Genomic DNA, 16,812 nt, shown 5'->3' on the forward strand with positions numbered 1-16,812 from the left:
TTAGCTGTGAAGCGTAAACTGAGTGACTGTCATTGGTCCAAATCTACGCGCGCCGTGCTCGACAGGGAATACCGCTTAGCTCATTAACTTGTCAGGTCGGAGCTTAAAGACAACGGCCACATAGGCTATTGTTCATTCTATTGTTTCCTAATATCGCACCTTTGCAGTATGGCTGAATAAGTGCGCACCGGCAGCAAGTGTATTAACGTTCAATAGTATAACAGATCGAATTTTTTGAAAGACTGTTTGGCCTGCTTTATACTAATTGTGAATAGGGCAAGTCTTACCTATCGCCAAACCCACGGCAACAAATGTGGCGCCTTCGCAGGCATTCGAACCTACGAAAACTTAAATGTCGATTTTCAAATAAAGTGAGTATACTTGTCGCGCCTGAATCTTGAGTAGCTTATGCTCGAAAAAACTCGCGCGCGCGTGCCTTTTCTTTGTTGCGAAAAAAGAGAAGCTTTAAATAGAACATTCGCGCTCGCGACCAGATTCCTCTAATTTGTAGGCGAAGGAAAGGATGGTCGAACAAATTGGCCGGTTTCCCGCAAACGTCCCTCCACAATGATTTCCATATACCTTCTCCGTTCAGTTGAAAATCGTAAGCACAGTTTATAACATTAACGTATGGCGGCACGATGTGGATTAACAACGGACGGAGCGGGTTTTCGAAGAGCTCTAAAAACAGCTCCCGATCACTATTGTATTTTTTGGTCGCGCACGCTGTCATCTTTGTTTTGTCCGTAGATCGTGAGTAAAACAGCTGATGCATAAAGCAATTTTAAAATTCGCGGTAGTTGAGAATATTTTTTTCATGCAGAGTGGTTTTCAACAATAGGCATTGTTTCATTTGACATGTATTGTTATTCATGTCTGGGCTGAAAACAATAGCTCGCCAGCTCTGAACGCGCCATTTTCAAATAAAACTACGACCAACAATTTTCAAACTGAAAAACATAAAGGTTCCTCGTGACCAATTTTCGAAATTAAAACGGATTCTTTTCAAGGAAAGACTCGTCTACCATTTGCCATGCGTGAAAGTCTAGTAGGTACATTAGTTTTCCTAAAACAGTTCTCCAAAATGACTGTCTATACGAAAATTTGCAAAATTTACTGTATAATCAAGTGGAAAACCATAAAACTTCTACTTTCTCAATTTCATTCTTTTTTAGTGCAAATTGTAGCCTAATCCTTGATTTTCAAGAAGCAGTGCGTGAACATTGAGATTAGTATTTCTGAGACTCGGGAAAGTGAATTTTGTGACCTCTAGTTGCCTAGTTTTGGCCCATTCTTCTCTAATTTATAGCTCTTCAAAGGGCGATCGCATTCGAATTTGCCGCTTCAGTGGCTATGAATTATTCATGATGTCCAGGCATTCTGCGCGATGCCAAGACACGAAGTCTGCTAAAAAATACTTCTGATACCAAACAACGTTTCTACTTTTTGGACCATGTTATCAAGTTCTGATGATCAAAAAAAGTCTTAATGTCATATGCATGTACTGATAGTTATTATACCCGTTACAGCACAACTAGGGGACATTTAAAAAATTACCCATAAAATACAACGTACTAGGGCTGCTGAAAACTCTCCAAATTAGGAAATTTTAAAGGTTGCGTGCAGATATCGCATTTTCAAGGATTTCCCTAATCGATCACGAGACAAGGTGGGCGGAGAAGGGGTGTTGTTCAAAACACTGTCTCTTGTCTTCCTCAAATTCAAAGGTCAAGTTTGTGCAGCTAAAACAACCCCAATACTGGTCATCGGAATTTTAGGCCGTGTGGCCGCTTCCGTGTCACGTCTCTTCCTTCAGTGAAATAAAATCAAGAGGATTACTGTGCTTTCCACGGGACTTCAGTAGAGATATCAGTAGTTTAAAATAGTGAAAGCACCTTACAATCTTTATGAAATAGTGAAGCTGATTTCCGTAAATGACTCCCTCTCCTGGTCTTTCATTTTCCGGTTTCATCCGTTTTTGTTTGTGTGCTGTTATGATTTGTGGAGAGCAACGGTGTGAGAAGCTCTCCCGTGTAAAGTCGAGTCAGCAGTGGATAAATCCTTCCGTTCGAGACAGCAAGTTGTGTGTTAAGGCTGTCTCTTTGAACACGTACATGAAATCAACTCTGTTCGACTTCGAATCTAAAGACAGCGGGGTGCTCGTTGGTTGTGGCAATAAAAAACTCATTGTCAATTTCAAGTGTTTTATGCTTGGTCTGTATACAGCGTTTTCTGTCAGTTTTCGTTTCTTTTTCCTTCCCAGGTTTCGTCCGAGGACGAAAGTAAAGATGACTTTACCTTGAAATTTGTTATTCTGGCTGAAAAGCCGGAAACTAATTTTGCTGCTGCACTTGACTTTCCCATATACCTGGAGACAAAGTTGCTCTTATAATAAATGGATAGCAGCAAGGGTAAGAACAAGGGTTTGCACCTTCAGAAAATTTCCTGATGTTCGCCCCCGCATTAACTCAAGAAACTTCTTCTTGAGTTTGATGTTGATGCAGACCTGCCTTGTGTTACACTGTTTCATTACCGAGAGCCTCTTTGTATCTAGGTACAACACGAACCAAGCTGCCAACAAGGCTGCATTGTTGTTTTTCTGCCTGTTTTATTTTTGTAATAGATACTAAGCGATGCTGCCTTTATCAGCTATAGTTAAGTTGGGTGCTCCTTTGTCTCTATTTCACGCACATGTTGTATTGTGTCTTCAACCCGGTTGTTACACGCTAATTCTCTAATTTGTTTCCCGCAAAGCCCACTCCAACTTACTTACTCCACTCCACAGCTGGCGATGGACTACTGGACTACTACCTACGACTTTGCGTTGCACGCAGCAGGCTGGATGGAGCCCCTTACGGCACCTTAGTTTTTATATACTCTCTCCGTTATTTCACAATTTAGCTTCCAAAGGGGTGTCGCTACCACCACCTACTGCATCATTTTCAGGGTATGTCGCTGCCACCCTCATTGAAGTTGCCTGTCAAGGTGTGCCACAGTCGGCGCTCAGAAACATTAGTCCTATCTACTGTTAGAGACTGTTGTTTCTTGTGCACTTTAGACAAGCAATTAAGTTGTTATTTCTTAAACGGGCATCCAATTGGCAAGAGGCTTAAAATTGAAGTAGCTGAGCAAGAAAAAATATGAGCGCGCGCTAAAGAACGACTACGTAAGACTTTTTGTTTTGGTTTTGTTTCCATGGTTACTGTCAAAACCAAACAATAGCTGAGTGAGTCAGTAAAACGAAATTTTCTTAAAAAAGAACCTTTCTACCGCTTTTCAGTAATGAAAACCGGAATATTAGAAAGTATCGAGAATCAGTAAAAAAGGCATTTTTTATCATTGAACTAGAAAAATAATTGCAAGACAGGGTAAATAGCGAGTATTAGCACGCGCTTTGAACTGTCGCGAGAAAAAAAAAAAACCTCGATGAAGTATTCGTAATTTGAAAAACAAGTCTTACCTTCCTTGTGTGGATTTCCTACAGTAGACGACGTTGCCAACAAGGTTAAGAATTAATCACATGCGATGAAGAAAATTTTTCTGACGCGAATCATGCCTTTTTGACCTACTAATTGGGACACGACGTTATACGACTATCATTGCTTCGTTAACGAAGCAACAAAACTTGACGTCACAAAGGAAAGTTTTCCGCGCTCAAATGATCGAACTTGTGACGAGTCTTCCCCCACAGGAATGGCGGGTTTATTTATTTTTGCCATTAATGAAAATAAAAAGACAAACATATTTTCTCGAACAGACGCGCTGGGTGAAGGAGTTTTCATAATTAAGAAACTGGCTTGAATTTTGTACAGTTTGGCAGGGCGGAAATACCACTGATTGTTAGTGAGTTCGACGTAATTCACGTCATGAACTTGACTGCATACAACCTCGTCCCCACGTTACTCTCTCTTCCTCTCTCGACTTGTGCAGAATCCTTGCCCAAAGGCTCTGGGGTCGATATTGCTAAAATGACGCAAGAAATTATGACCACTGAACAATGCCCAATCTCGTACCCAGAGTCCTCAAGCTCTTTGGCTAGCGGTTGGTCTCCTGACTTTCGATCAATCCCAGAGGCTGCGTTGTTTTTGGTCTGCACCAAGAAAACAAGACCTCTGGGACCTCTGGCCGCACTGGGCATCTCCTCTGGGCTAATCAAAGTCAAAATCCAGGCGAATCGAAAATCTGATTGGTTGTTATATTTACCAAAATGTTGCCTGAAAAGAAACTTTCAAAACAGGGATGAAAAAAATTGATTGTCGTCTGGAAAAGAGAAAAGGGACTTTACGCAAACACGACGCCGACGGCCACGAAAACGTCAATAAAGAAAAGGCTTAATGAGCTAAACAATGCTGTGCACGTGCATTACAAATTTTGATACATTTCGTCTCCATCTTCGGCCAAACAATAACGTGAAATGCTCAAATTCAAGGTTTTAAGGAGAGCGTGAGCACATGACAGTAAATTTTCATTCTCTGTGCTGACAGGTTGAAGACCGTTCCCACCAGTTCTGTTACTGGATAGTTCGGCCACATTGTAGAAGTTGAACGAATTGGAATAAGCGCAAAGTAGTACAAGTAACACGAACTTGTATTTTCAAGTGACGTTTTCGTTGGCGTTGCCGTCGTGGTTGCGTAAAGTCCCCAATGAAGCGCCCGCCGCACCCGCAACGCCTGCAACAGATATCCATCGCGACCTGGAGCCGGCCGGACGCTTGGAACCTGGGAACGATACCAATGCAAAATGGCGGAAAGATTGGAGCGCAACGCTTCCGTAAATTAAAACGAAGAAATGGATTCCAGAGAGGTACAGTCAATTATTGATTGTCTTCTATAAGAAAATATTGCTTTTAAGTTTACTTTTAGGACTAAACCAATGGATTTTCACTGGTAGTTTAAGCTGTCAAACGCTGTATTCATCTTGCTCATACCTTCGTGTTCGATGTGATCGATATCGAGGGAAAATGATGTCGACGGATACCTCCAAGTTCGATCATTTATGGGGCAACTTAGTGTTTCCAGTTAACTACTGATATAAGAAGGAAGCTCGTATTAAAGTGTGTTGTCTGATCCGATAAACTGTTATTCATTAAACTTTCAACAACTTACAACTTTCCAGAGTTCACATCGAGATAAATTTTGCAGAGATCTGGAATGGTGAAAACATTTCGTGCTGTTTTAAAAATACTTTTCCAAGTTTTTTAAGCCATTTATTTTTTTATAATATTAACTTAACTTTTCATTTATTTTAAGCCCCAAATTTACAATGTGAATGTTTTTCCTATTTAGATTGTCATTCGAATCTGTGATCTGAATCCCCATGTGGTTTGCAGTTTGTGTGCAGGATATTTTGTTGATGCCACCACTATTACAGAATGTCTCCATACATGTATGTAGGTGTATCTTCTCCCAAGTGGAAACTCCACTTGCACAGTGGAGTCTTATTAATACAACCTCTGATGGGCTTTAAATCTGTTACTACGTAAAGTTTTTGCATGTCTGTATTTGTAAGTTCTCGTTAGTTTTCTCAGTTTTTCTAAAGTATTCTCGTATTTGTACCACATCTTGTCCCACCTCGATTAGTTTTGTAACTATTTGCGGGACAAACCATTCATTCTGTTTTTATTTTACCACAATTGTTTCTAATCTCGCAATCTGATTGGCTAATTTTCCGTTGTCGATAAGAGTCTAGACAACGTTGTTTGCATCAGTCAATGCGCGGAAATTTTGGCAGTTATTGTAAAAAGTTTCTTTGACGTTGATATTGTGGTATAAAACAAATCAAATGTGGTTTAGCGTTGTGTAATATTCGTCATCACAGTGGTCAAAATTTGTTGTGGACTCACTTGGCTGCGCCTTGTGAGTCCACAACATTTTGACCACTGTGATGACGAATATCGTTGTTGATAAGAGTGCAGACAACGCTAAACCACATTCGATTTGTTAATTTTAAAATAAATTGTTGTTGTTTTGTTTGAAAATAGAAGGTATTAAGTCTTCAGATAAGAAAATGACCGACTGAACTTTGTCCTCCCCCCCAATCAGTAACAGAATATTGTTGTTGTTGTGTTAGATAGATAGAAGGAAACTTTATTGAGATGTCAATGCCTTATAGCCTGGGAAAATCCGATGCTAATTTGGGGACACAAATGTGCTTCACTGATATTTTGGAACAGGTCCTGGTTGTTTGAAAGCTGATTAACACTAATCCCTGATAAAAATTAACTGAGATTTTCAACTCATTCATTAAAAATGTTTTTAAAAGCTAATTTTGAGCTAATGATAAAGTAAAATCTAAGTCATAACTTAGGGAGAAAAATCTTCTGGAAGAATCTTTATTGATTAGTAATTAAAGTTGAATGAAAGTTCACTTCAACCCAGGATTAACTTAACTGGGCTTTGAACAACTGGACCCAGATCTCTTGTTAGATGACACATACTGGGAAGAACTAAGGCAAGTTTTGAGGAATATGAATAGTCAAAGGGTTAATATATTGATAGCTGAGTTTAATCATTTGTCTCATGATTGAGTCACATAGATGTGGATGGCGACGTTTCAGCTGCTATACTGCTGGTCTTCATCAGGCGATGGTGTCGGCTGATTGTGTAACAGTAATTTATATAATATACTATTTGCATGTCATATATTAGCTAACTGCAGTTTTCTTTAAAACATACACTTTGTACTTAATTCAGTTTTTGTTTTTTCCTAGTTTGCAAGAGCTGCATTGTCAAATATTTCCAAACCAGCAAGAATTGTCCAATGTGCAACTTGCTGATACATGAAACCCAGCCTCTCTTCAATATCAGGTACCCTCAGCAGTATGTTACTGATAAACATTTATGCACCTGGATAGAGCGACAATCTGGTGTTAAATTTCTTATCTAAGGAAATAACATCATAATGTCATGTCCAACTTAACCTCAAAAGTCTTATTATTTTTATGATTTTGATCAATATGTTGCAGGCTAGACAGAACAATGCAGGACATTGTGGCAAAGCTTGTTCCTGGGATTCTTGAAGGTTAAATAGTCAAATTATGTCTATAAATAATAATAAAATGGAACTTCAGTTTTCTGGAGATCACAGACCTGCAACAAATTTTTTACATAAATCATTTTGACCTAAGATGTAAGACTAACATTCCAGTATAGTAAAAAGTTGCACGGCAAGCGTCAGTGACTGATGCAACTGGAGCAGTTTCAGTATCAGCAATTAACTACAATCCTGGCCAAAAAAACTGGGACGATTTTCAAAATTCATCTTGAAATACCTTCCCTCCCCGCTGCCCCCATGCAATGTTGTCATGTTGCTATGTTTATGTACAGTTGGAATGATTCCAGTGGCTATCAGCATTGCTTGGGGGGAGGGGGGAGGGGCACTCACAATGACAGCACCACCAAGCCTTTAAGCAACTGTTGATAAATATCCAAAATACAAATGTACAATGCAAACGCTATTTTCGTATCTGTCCTGGAAATTATTAGCCAGGATTGTAGATGTAATACTACTCCCCCCTGGATGGAAAGTTACATGTAGTATGTTGTAGGACTACCCCCCAGCAGTATGTTGTCGGTACCCATTTATACACCTGGATGAAGAGAGACAATGCGGACAAAGCTTCTTGTCCAAGGAAACAATATAACACTGCAGAGACCTAGTGGGAAACTAGCTTTCCTCCTATCGTCTGACTGATAAGATCCGATTGAAAATCTGGCAAGCCCCAAGTAACCACTACATCACAACTTCCCTCCACAGCATGTGAGTATAGCCCTCTTTCAATTCTCCTGGCCATAGGAACACACCTTAAAATAGCTACAAGACTAGGGATAGCTGTATTTGAAGGCTGCTGTAAGAGCACTGCATGGTGTATGAGAGGTGTCCGTGAGAACCAAACAAGATTGTAAATTTGAAGAATTTTTCTATCTCACAGCTGAAGAAACAAGAAGACGAGAATTCTACGAATCCAGAGGAATGCCTGTAATGAAACCTCAGGGTAATGGAACTTTGTTATTGAGATTGTGACGTGTTGATTTTAAGTTTATTTATTTATAATTTGTATGGTTATTCCATGTTTTATTTACAGTTGAAAAGGAGAATGAGAAAGCATCAGTGGAGAATGTGGTCAAAAGAGAATACTCCGAGAACAGAAACATGTACAGGGACGATGAACAAGTGTCACTGTGTGTTGAGAGATATGACGAGAGGTCAGTGATTAATAGATTATAAAGAAACTACGCTAATGCCATGTAATTCTACTTGAGTGGAAAACAGCATAGTCAGTGGGACAGTATATCTTTGTATGGTTGTAGCCAGTGTCCCTGTTGAAATTTTGATTGCCATTTCTGTACCTCTAGAATGAATAATTATTATTATTACAAAGTAATCTTAGGAAAATGTGTTCTCTGGATTTGCTTACTAATTGTAAATGAGCAGTTTCAGGAATTTTCCATTCCCCCATGGTAGGTCATTCCTTTCCCTTCCAAAGTGTTTGGTTTGGACCAGCCTGCTCCCCACTCCACTGGAAAATCTCATTTAGCCTCACAATTTCCTTTAGAAACTGTGGTGTTAAGACCCTCCCCCCCCCCCTCCCTTTGAATTTGCAATGTATTCCTTTAGGGATGGAGATGGTGTGGGTATGGAGTATGGACATTTTCTGGAGCAACAAAATAAAGATAAAGGTTGTCTCACTTAGACCAGAGCAGGGATGGCGCACATCAGTGAGAGGACTCGCCTCCCACCAATGTAGACCAGGTTCGATTCCTGGACTTGTTGTCATATGTGGGTTGAGTTTGTTGTTGGTTCTCATTCATGCTCTGAAAGGTTTTTCTCCAGGTACTCGCATCCTTGTAATCTAAATATTAGATTTATGAGATGCAGTTCTTCAGACTCACGTTTAAACTTCACTCCAGTTACCCTCTTTTCAAAAACCAACATTTCCAAATTCCAATTTCATCCGGATTATTGTCAAGCACTCTATCATGAGCCTCTGCCTCGGGAGATTGCACAAGCACTCTCCATGGATAACCAAAGATAACCAAATGGTTCATTTAGCTTCCTTGCTTGCACATTATTTTTTAACCATGTTACGGAAATTAAAAATAAATATTACTTTTACTTTACCAACATTGAACTGTGTGGCATAGAGCAGCTGAGAGTATTTGTTCTTCCTTATCTCACTCCCTCCTGGAGTGATAGATTAGAGATCAGTGGGGATGAAGCCATCCTCTTTCTAATGCTAATATTGTTAATATATACCTTGCCCTGGTTGTTCAAAGAGCAGATAATTCTATCCAGTGGTGCTATCCAGCGGATAAAATGCACTCCAATGAATACATTTTATCCACTGGATAGCTACTTATCTGATATTCAAAGTTATCCGCTCTTTGAACAACTGGGGCCTGTAGTGTATGTTCCACAGAAACGTTCAAATTTGGCTTATTGAGAGCCGAAACTGGACAACAACTTTTAGAGCTGTATTACCGACATGGAATTAATTTTGTTCTTATTTCTCAACAGCATGGAAGAAGATGAAGACGACACAGAAAATCATAGAACAATGGAAACTGTGGGGGTGAGTTGACATTTTAAGATTTTTGTTTGGTTCCAAGACTTATTTGCCACTCAATTTTTTATTTTTATGTCAGGAAATGTATAAAGATGATTTTTAAAAACTGGATCATTGTATAATACAATTCCAGAGATTTGATTGGCTTAGCAGCAATGGTATATGAGCCATTATACCCTGACCGAGAAATGATGAGCATTAAATTGTCTTCTGTTTGTTCTTGCAAAGCGAAATCAGCAAGATCTAGCAATATTAGTTTTCTTGATTGTTTTGATATGGATAATTGTTGGATATGAGATGATTATAGCCAACTTGATGCTATGCGCCTCATTGGCTACCTATCATCTCATATCCAATGCGTGCTCGTGGTATTATTATTAATAACCCCTTTTGATGTTTTCAATAAATGCAGCAAACAAAAATAAACACAAAAGGACTTCTTTCATCAACAGTATTTATCACCATGATTCTCATTTCATATTTTGATTTTGTGAGGTCAATCAGCACATGCAATACTGCCACATTTCAACTTGCAAAAGTAAATGACAGCCATAAAATTTAAAAGAAATTTCCAGATTCTTGAATTCATTTACTGTCTTCCAAAACATGTGCCGAGTTCCTCAAACTGAGTTACTCAAAATGTTTTTTTTTTGAATTTCTGTTCGTTTTACCAATGGTTTCTTGTTTGTGTGTTTGCAGATTCTCAGCAAGAAGTACATACGCTGTTCAGCTCGCATGATGGTTGCTCAACTTGTGAAGTTATTAAGAATGAAACTCAATATCTCAGAAGAGAAGCAGGTTAGTATTGACAAGGATTTTCATTGCTGGGAAAAATGCTATGATATGTTCACAAGAAGGTTAGTGGAGTAGCCTAGTCATTAGACAGTTCAAAGATTTTATTTAGTCAGGAAACAGCAAAATACTTGGTTCTGTGGCTGAACTTGTGCTTAATCAGTTTCCATCTTCTCATGATCTAAATCTCCATCTGCTGTTGTTTTGCTGCGTCCCAAAGGTCTTTATTCCTAACACATTTGGCCAGTGAATGTGAAGGATACAACAAAGACATGTTTTGAAAAATGTCTGCACCTTGTCTGAAACCTGTGTTCCTATGTATTATTCTATAAATGACGGCCAATTTATTATTCTTTTTGATATATGTGATTTAGCCCTGATAACCTCATTTTAGAGTAAAAAATCCAGAGTAAAAATATTAGCGATGCTATCTAGCCTTGTTAATATTATTAAAGAGGCTAGTGAGGCTAATTTTCATAAAAATAAAAGAATAATTATGCGTAAGGTGTATTAATTTTTTTTAACACCCGTGGCAGGTGGAGATAGTGTGTAATAACCACATTATACATCCCTTCAGAACAATGAAGTTCATCTGGATAAGTGAGTGGTTAAACAGGGTATGTATCAAATGATGGATCAGATAGTTAAGTTTAACTCTGCAATCTATGTTAAAGTGCCAAAGTGAACCCAATTCAATTCCAATTCAATTCAATTCAATTTTATTTTTCACACGTACAACGAGATTCAATACAATACATAAAAAACAATAAACATTTAAGGTGACTCGACCCAGTTATTTTTTGGTGGTACCACCCTACTTTGAAGCTCTCTGGTATCCCCACCTTTACTTTTGTCGTGAGTCTAACACAGAATGTATAACATATAGATCAATCTACAATATAGCAAAAAAATTTTGGCGATCGGAGTAAATGTCACGTGGTTATAGTGCCACGCCCCTTTGAGGTCTGAGTCGAAATTCTGCTGTTGCCGGCTTTTTTCGTAAAGATCTCTCGGCTACACATAGTGCGCATTAGTGCCTTGCGCTGAACAAAGTTTCAACAAAATCACAAAGACCCAATTCGAGAAATTTAGCGCTTTCCAAATTTAGGTCATAATTTATGTAAAAATGATAAGCAAACTTTAAATGATTATATCTAATAAACTATGAGATTTATTCCTTTATTTTGGGGATCTTTATAACAGGTGGACCCTAGCCCGTCAGCAGAAAGCTTTTGGGTCTTGTAAATGCGCCAGATTTCGAGCAATGCAAACATATAGAAATTATAGTTTTAGCTATTTGTTGACGCTTGTCAACGTTTCAGAGTCCTCCTCACAAAAAAAGCATTTTCTTAAAAATTCGTAGTTTTTTTCCCTTCAAATTTTTTCAGGGCCACAATTGATTAACTAACTACCCGGATTCCGAATTTCATGGTCATTGAAAAATTGTGACATTATCTTCTATAAGCCCAAACTTGAGTAAACATTGAAGATTTTTAGCGTTTTGGCTGAGATTGTGCTTAGGGAGTTTTCTATTGTTTCGAGTCTGTCATGGTACAGCATTCTTGTTCAGCACGCGTGCAATGACCACGCTTGCCTGACTTCCAAATGCATTCACTGGACATTGACCTTAAAGGGGCATGGCACTATAAGCACGTGACATTTACTCCGATCGCCGAAATTTTTTTGCTATATTGTAGATTGATCTATATGTTATCCAGTCTGTGTGTTAAACTTACGATAAAAGCAAAGGTGGGGATACCAGAGAGCTTCAAAGTAGGGTGGCACCGCCAAAAAATAACTGGGTCGAGTCACCTTAAATTACAAAGGGGGATTAAAAAGAATTAGGATAAATTTGTTTGGTTTAGTGTGAGCAGTGCCTAAAGGAGCATGCTGCTTTCGAGTTGGGCACTGCAGATGAATTTTCCAGTGAGCGTTAGCCCTAGTAACAACAACAGCAACAACAACAACCACAAGACTTTATTACCCCGTTTAAATGTTATTCATACATTTAGTTGAAACGATTTTGAAATGTTAAGGGCTTACCAGCTCCCTGAAATAACTAAGAAGCTAAAAATGTCAGGGAGCTGGTTTAAATAATGGGGGACCACATGTTCGAGGCAAAGAAAAAATCTCCGTCCGTCGCTCTGCCGACTGAGCTAAGAAGCCAGATGGGAGCAAGTCGTGGGCGATTATGGTGGGAATCGTGGCAATGTGAATGTGAAGGGTGCAGATGAATGCTGTGCCGCTAGCACTATCATTTGTGTCCTTATTGCTAGCGGTACATCGTTCATTCATATGTATCAAATGGTCGGTTTTTGTGTGGTCCTGTCAATGGACTTATTATTTTCGTGTTAATAAAGACGTTTCGTTTCTAGCAAGTGAAACCTAAAGCTGTTTTATTTTCTATTTGTTTCCTTAGGAACCGCCAATGGTTCTATATTACCGTGTTCGTGGCACGGCATAAAATGTTTCGCTGCCAGCAAGTTAGCTCAGAGCAAGTTGATGGTGTCACCTTATGCATTTGTCCCTTCACTGTAACTTATGGAAGAGGAGGAAAACTATGGAGAATCGCTGTAAAAGCATTTCAGTGTAATGATGTTAGAGCTGCAACTGTTTTGTATCAGTCAATAAGGAAACTTAAGCAACGACGACGGCGAAAGCAACGAGAACGCCACAAAACAACAGGTTTAATGAGCAAAAACAGTCGCTTTGCATACTTTATAAGTTTTTATTCAATTCTTTGCCTTCATCATCAAGACAACAACTTGAAATCACCAAATTCAAGGTTTTGTGGAGAACGTGAGCACACGACAATAAATTTTTCATTCCCCTTCCTTACTTGAACGCCGTTCCTGTCAATTTAGTTCCCGGATACTTCGCCCACATTGTACAAATTGAACGAATTGGAATAATCGCGAAGTAGATGAAGTAACGGGAAGTTATATTTTTAAGTGACGTTTTCGTTGTCGTTGTCGTTGCTCAAGCTCCTAATTCCAGTAGTGTCCAACCCCATCCCCCTTGTCTTCCCGCAGGGCTGGGGTTGGGCATTTGTCTTCCCTAAAAGGAATTTGACGGCCTCGTGAATCAGCCTTATGAAATTGTTGCTTCGTCTTAGCGACAAGTTTATCCAAAAAACCCCGAGAAATTTGACACTATCTGAGGAGGGCACCTAGAAATAAGACCGACTATTTACACCTGTGATAACTTTCAGTCCAAGAACGAAGCACTTGACTTCTTTTGATAACTATACCGTGAGGCATTTGATCGGCTCATTTGTCCTCGGCGAGGGGTATTTACCAATTTGTTTTCAAGAAATTCTAATGCCCAGAGGTTCACCCCCGGGTGGAGGGTGGAAATGGACATTATTGGAAATGAAGCATTGTCCCCTTTTGCCCCGTTAAACATGTTCAGTTGGTGAAATTCGGGCGTTTATAATTAATAGTTGCAGTGTTAAAGGAAGGCTACTCAACTTGTTAGTTTTCCCTTTGCTCTTGTTTATCAAAAAAGAAAACCCTTTAACTGATATATTTGGCCGGGAACTCTAATGGCTTAATCATGATAGTACGTTGGGATTTTAACGAAAAGAACGTACGGACGAGGAAGGATACGCTGAATGTTGTACGGTTGTAAATAGAAAGTTGTATTTTAAAAAAATTAAACGTTTATGCAAGTCCTTTGAATGGAGTTTTCATGTGTTTGATTTAAACGTCTCGTGTGAGAAATGCCTGTCAACGAGACGCCGGCAAAGAAACTACAAATAAACAGACAAACAAAGCAAAGCAAAACACAAACAACGCTACTGTGCAGCAAACCTTTTCTGCTGTTTACCACGCTATACAACGTTTTAAGCTGTGACCATTCCAATGGAAGCTTAGTACTTTCCTGGGATGATGTTTATTGTGCTATACAAGGTGATTCTAACGTTTTAATCTGTGGGATAGACGCTTACGTTTGACCGTTAGCAGTATTTTCCTGTGATGTTTTCTTAGTTTACAAGGTGGCTCTATAACTGTTGAGTCTGTGAATGCATTCCTAAAGTTTCACTATTTACGTGAAAGCTACTGAGTAGTGCCTTCCCGTGGTGCCGTATATGTGATGTACAAGGTAGTTCTTTTTCTTGAGACTGGATGAAAACTTTCACGCGCCTATCGACCAATCCACCGCGGGGATGTGTGGGGGGGGGGGGGGGGACTCCGGGCAAGGTGGGGGGAGGGGAGAAGTTCCTTCTCGAAAGTGCTAATTTTCCTCTCTCGGAAGGGGGCATGGAAAGATCACAGTTAAGAAATCCCCCCCCCCCCCCTTAATAGCCAGGTCGTGTGGTCAGCATCACCTTCGTTTAACACATCTCAAGAATTTTGGTTTAACGGCATATTTATCATAGATTGATTTGCAAGACAATACCTGAAGTGACAGAATCCGCTATTGTCGAGCTCTTCAGAGCACGTGACGCAAGACAAGCCCAGGAGACTTCATGTACACTGGTCTGTTTGCCCTTCATTTACAACGACTACAACATAGCTTCTTGTTTTACAAAACCCCCTATTTTCTCCGTAGCTAAGACACGAGAAAACAAACCTTCCTCATTTCACCCTCCTTGCTAGGCAAATTACCAGTTAAACCTCCCTGGTAAATCCCCATAAAAAAAGTCTTTTTCCCCGGGATCCCCGCTAGGGGATAGCCGATGCATTAGTTTCTCATTTACCCCGCTCCCCAAGTGCTAAAATTAGCAATAAACGGAGACTGAAATTTCTAAAATATCCATTTATTCTCGTCTGGGCTTATAAATTCAATGCGCGACAATCCATGTCGTGTATACTGTACAATAAATATTTACCCTCGTCAAAAAAGAAATTTATATTCCTGTCAAACGCCTATAACACTCATCGCTGTCGGCAGTTTAACGTAACTAGCAGTGTCTTTGCATCCAGCGGCCCTGTAGCTCAGCTTTGGACAACATGAACGGTGAATACACTGGCTTAATTTTCAAGCAATTATCGGGCTTTAGTGAATTTGGCCGCTGTGAGTTAGAAACCAAACAATTAAATTATGCATGTAGCAGCCTTTTCTATCTCTGTGTAAGTGTAAATTTATACACAAATGCTAAATGCGACGTTAAAAATGTAGGAGAAAGCAAGTTGCTGTAAAAATAACTACTTAGGATCACTAAAATGGTTACTACAATTAGCTCGTAACAGGAAATATTTTATTATACGCAATTTCGTTTGTTTGTTTGTTTCTTTTGAATTTGTGTAAAGTTGATGTTGCAAATAAAAGGTCAATTCGTGCCTTAGTGGGGGAAGTTAATCGTCGCGAGAGGAAGTAAACCGGGCAAAAATCGGTGGACAAAATTTTCCAAGAACGGGCTCTTTCACCCGTTCTTGTTAACTTTCGTGCCCCCGATCATCCGGTTTTAATACTTCCTCTTGCCCCAAATAACTGCCCCTGTGTGAAGATCATGCAACTGATTTCACATGCTTCAAACCATCACATGCAGTGTACAACAATTTCACAGCGTTTTCTCGCTTCGCTGTGTCTCTTCTTTTCGCTCCGACCTTTTCGATTTTTCCGAGAGATAAGACGTCCTACTCCCAGCTTATTATTATAAATTTCTCATCAATTCATCAATATGGAGTTAAGCGTTCATTTTGGATCTCACTGCGATTTTCAGGCGGCAGGGGAACTGCATGTTCCCTATGGCTTGATGGCGTCGCCAGTTGTCTTCTGAGCGCTTCTTTCAACTGCCAGTGTTTTCAAGCAAAGCGTACTGCACGCCTTCTCAGCTCCTAGGATAATCAGTTACAGCCTAGCTAAAATAACTTGAGACTTGGTCTGTAATGTAGTAATAGAGGACATCCCTATAAAGAAACAAAGGCAATTATTTTTACACTTCAAAGGTCTTTCGTCGCGAACCTAGCCAAGAAACTACAGTTTTTATGAAAACCGTCGGGGGCCAGGTCACCTTCCTTAAATTTGTAAAATCTGTAAGTTTTTGGCCTTCAAACCCCAAAGTGAAACGTTCAAAACTTTCAGAACAGCATGCTCTGTGATGTCTTTTTTTTTAATCAATGCTTTTGATTTCTTTACCAACCAAGGCGTAGAGAACACTTTTTAACGCTTAGGCGCTAATATCAAAACCGATATTCTCCTAACTGTTTTCATACGCTAGTTAGGAGATTTTATCTTTGGTAATCGTTTCTTTCTTTCATACTCGTGTAAGACGATGGTCATGGTGCTTGGGGCTTGAAGGGGTTTAGTTTGAAATAACAAAAATAACTGAACTTGGCAGGATCCCTCACGGAAGACAATCGCCTGTGAGCCTATGTGTACTCTGATGTTTAAACGACAACAAATTTACTCGGATTTCACGGTCAAAGCAAAGCTGTTTGTGTAGCTGCAGCACGGTTTCTGCGCACCTTTTCTGGACGATGAGTAGCAATGTGGCAGTTTAAGAGTAA

General features: G+C 39.5%; 3 protein-coding genes across 5 annotated transcripts in view; 1 reads left to right on the forward strand and 2 right to left on the reverse strand.

Annotated features, from left to right (window-relative positions):
* LOC146472526 (leucine-rich repeat serine/threonine-protein kinase 2-like) overlaps window positions 1-4,082 on the reverse strand; it is a 35,789-nt gene extending 31,707 nt beyond the window's left edge. The window contains exon 1 of the mRNA XM_085119293.1: window positions 3,461-4,082. The gene's annotated coding sequence lies outside the window, so the exon portion shown is untranslated. The remainder of the gene's footprint in view (window positions 1-3,460) is intronic.
* A 564-nt stretch (window positions 4,083-4,646) lies between these two features.
* LOC146472527 (polycomb group RING finger protein 1-like) lies at window positions 4,647-14,037 on the forward strand. The gene is made up of 10 exons (XM_085119313.1): window positions 4,647-4,803; window positions 5,286-5,385; window positions 6,710-6,806; window positions 6,965-7,020; window positions 7,931-7,993; window positions 8,084-8,204; window positions 9,517-9,571; window positions 10,265-10,363; window positions 10,894-10,974; window positions 12,777-14,037. The coding sequence occupies exons 1-10, from the start codon at window positions 4,789-4,791 to the stop codon at window positions 12,819-12,821; spliced, it is 732 nt and encodes a 243-aa protein (XP_084975439.1). The 5' UTR covers window positions 4,647-4,788; the 3' UTR covers window positions 12,822-14,037.
* Window positions 14,038-15,101: 1,064 nt separating this feature from the next.
* Window positions 15,102-16,812, reverse strand: part of LOC146472528 (polycomb group RING finger protein 3-like) — a 114,288-nt gene continuing 112,577 nt past the window's right edge. For all 3 annotated transcript variants that reach the window (XM_085119315.1, XM_085119316.1, XM_085119314.1), the window contains one exon: window positions 15,102-16,212. In XM_085119315.1, coding sequence (XP_084975441.1) covers window positions 16,165-16,212 — 48 coding nt within the window. In that variant the 3' untranslated portion in view covers window positions 15,102-16,164. The remainder of the gene's footprint in view (window positions 16,213-16,812) is intronic.

The sequence above is a fragment of the Pavona decussata genome, unplaced genomic scaffold, assembly GCF_977016875.1.
Source record: "Pavona decussata unplaced genomic scaffold, jaPavDecu1.1 SCAFFOLD_98, whole genome shotgun sequence".
In the NCBI taxonomy this organism is placed as follows: Eukaryota; Metazoa; Cnidaria; class Anthozoa; order Scleractinia; family Agariciidae; genus Pavona; species Pavona decussata.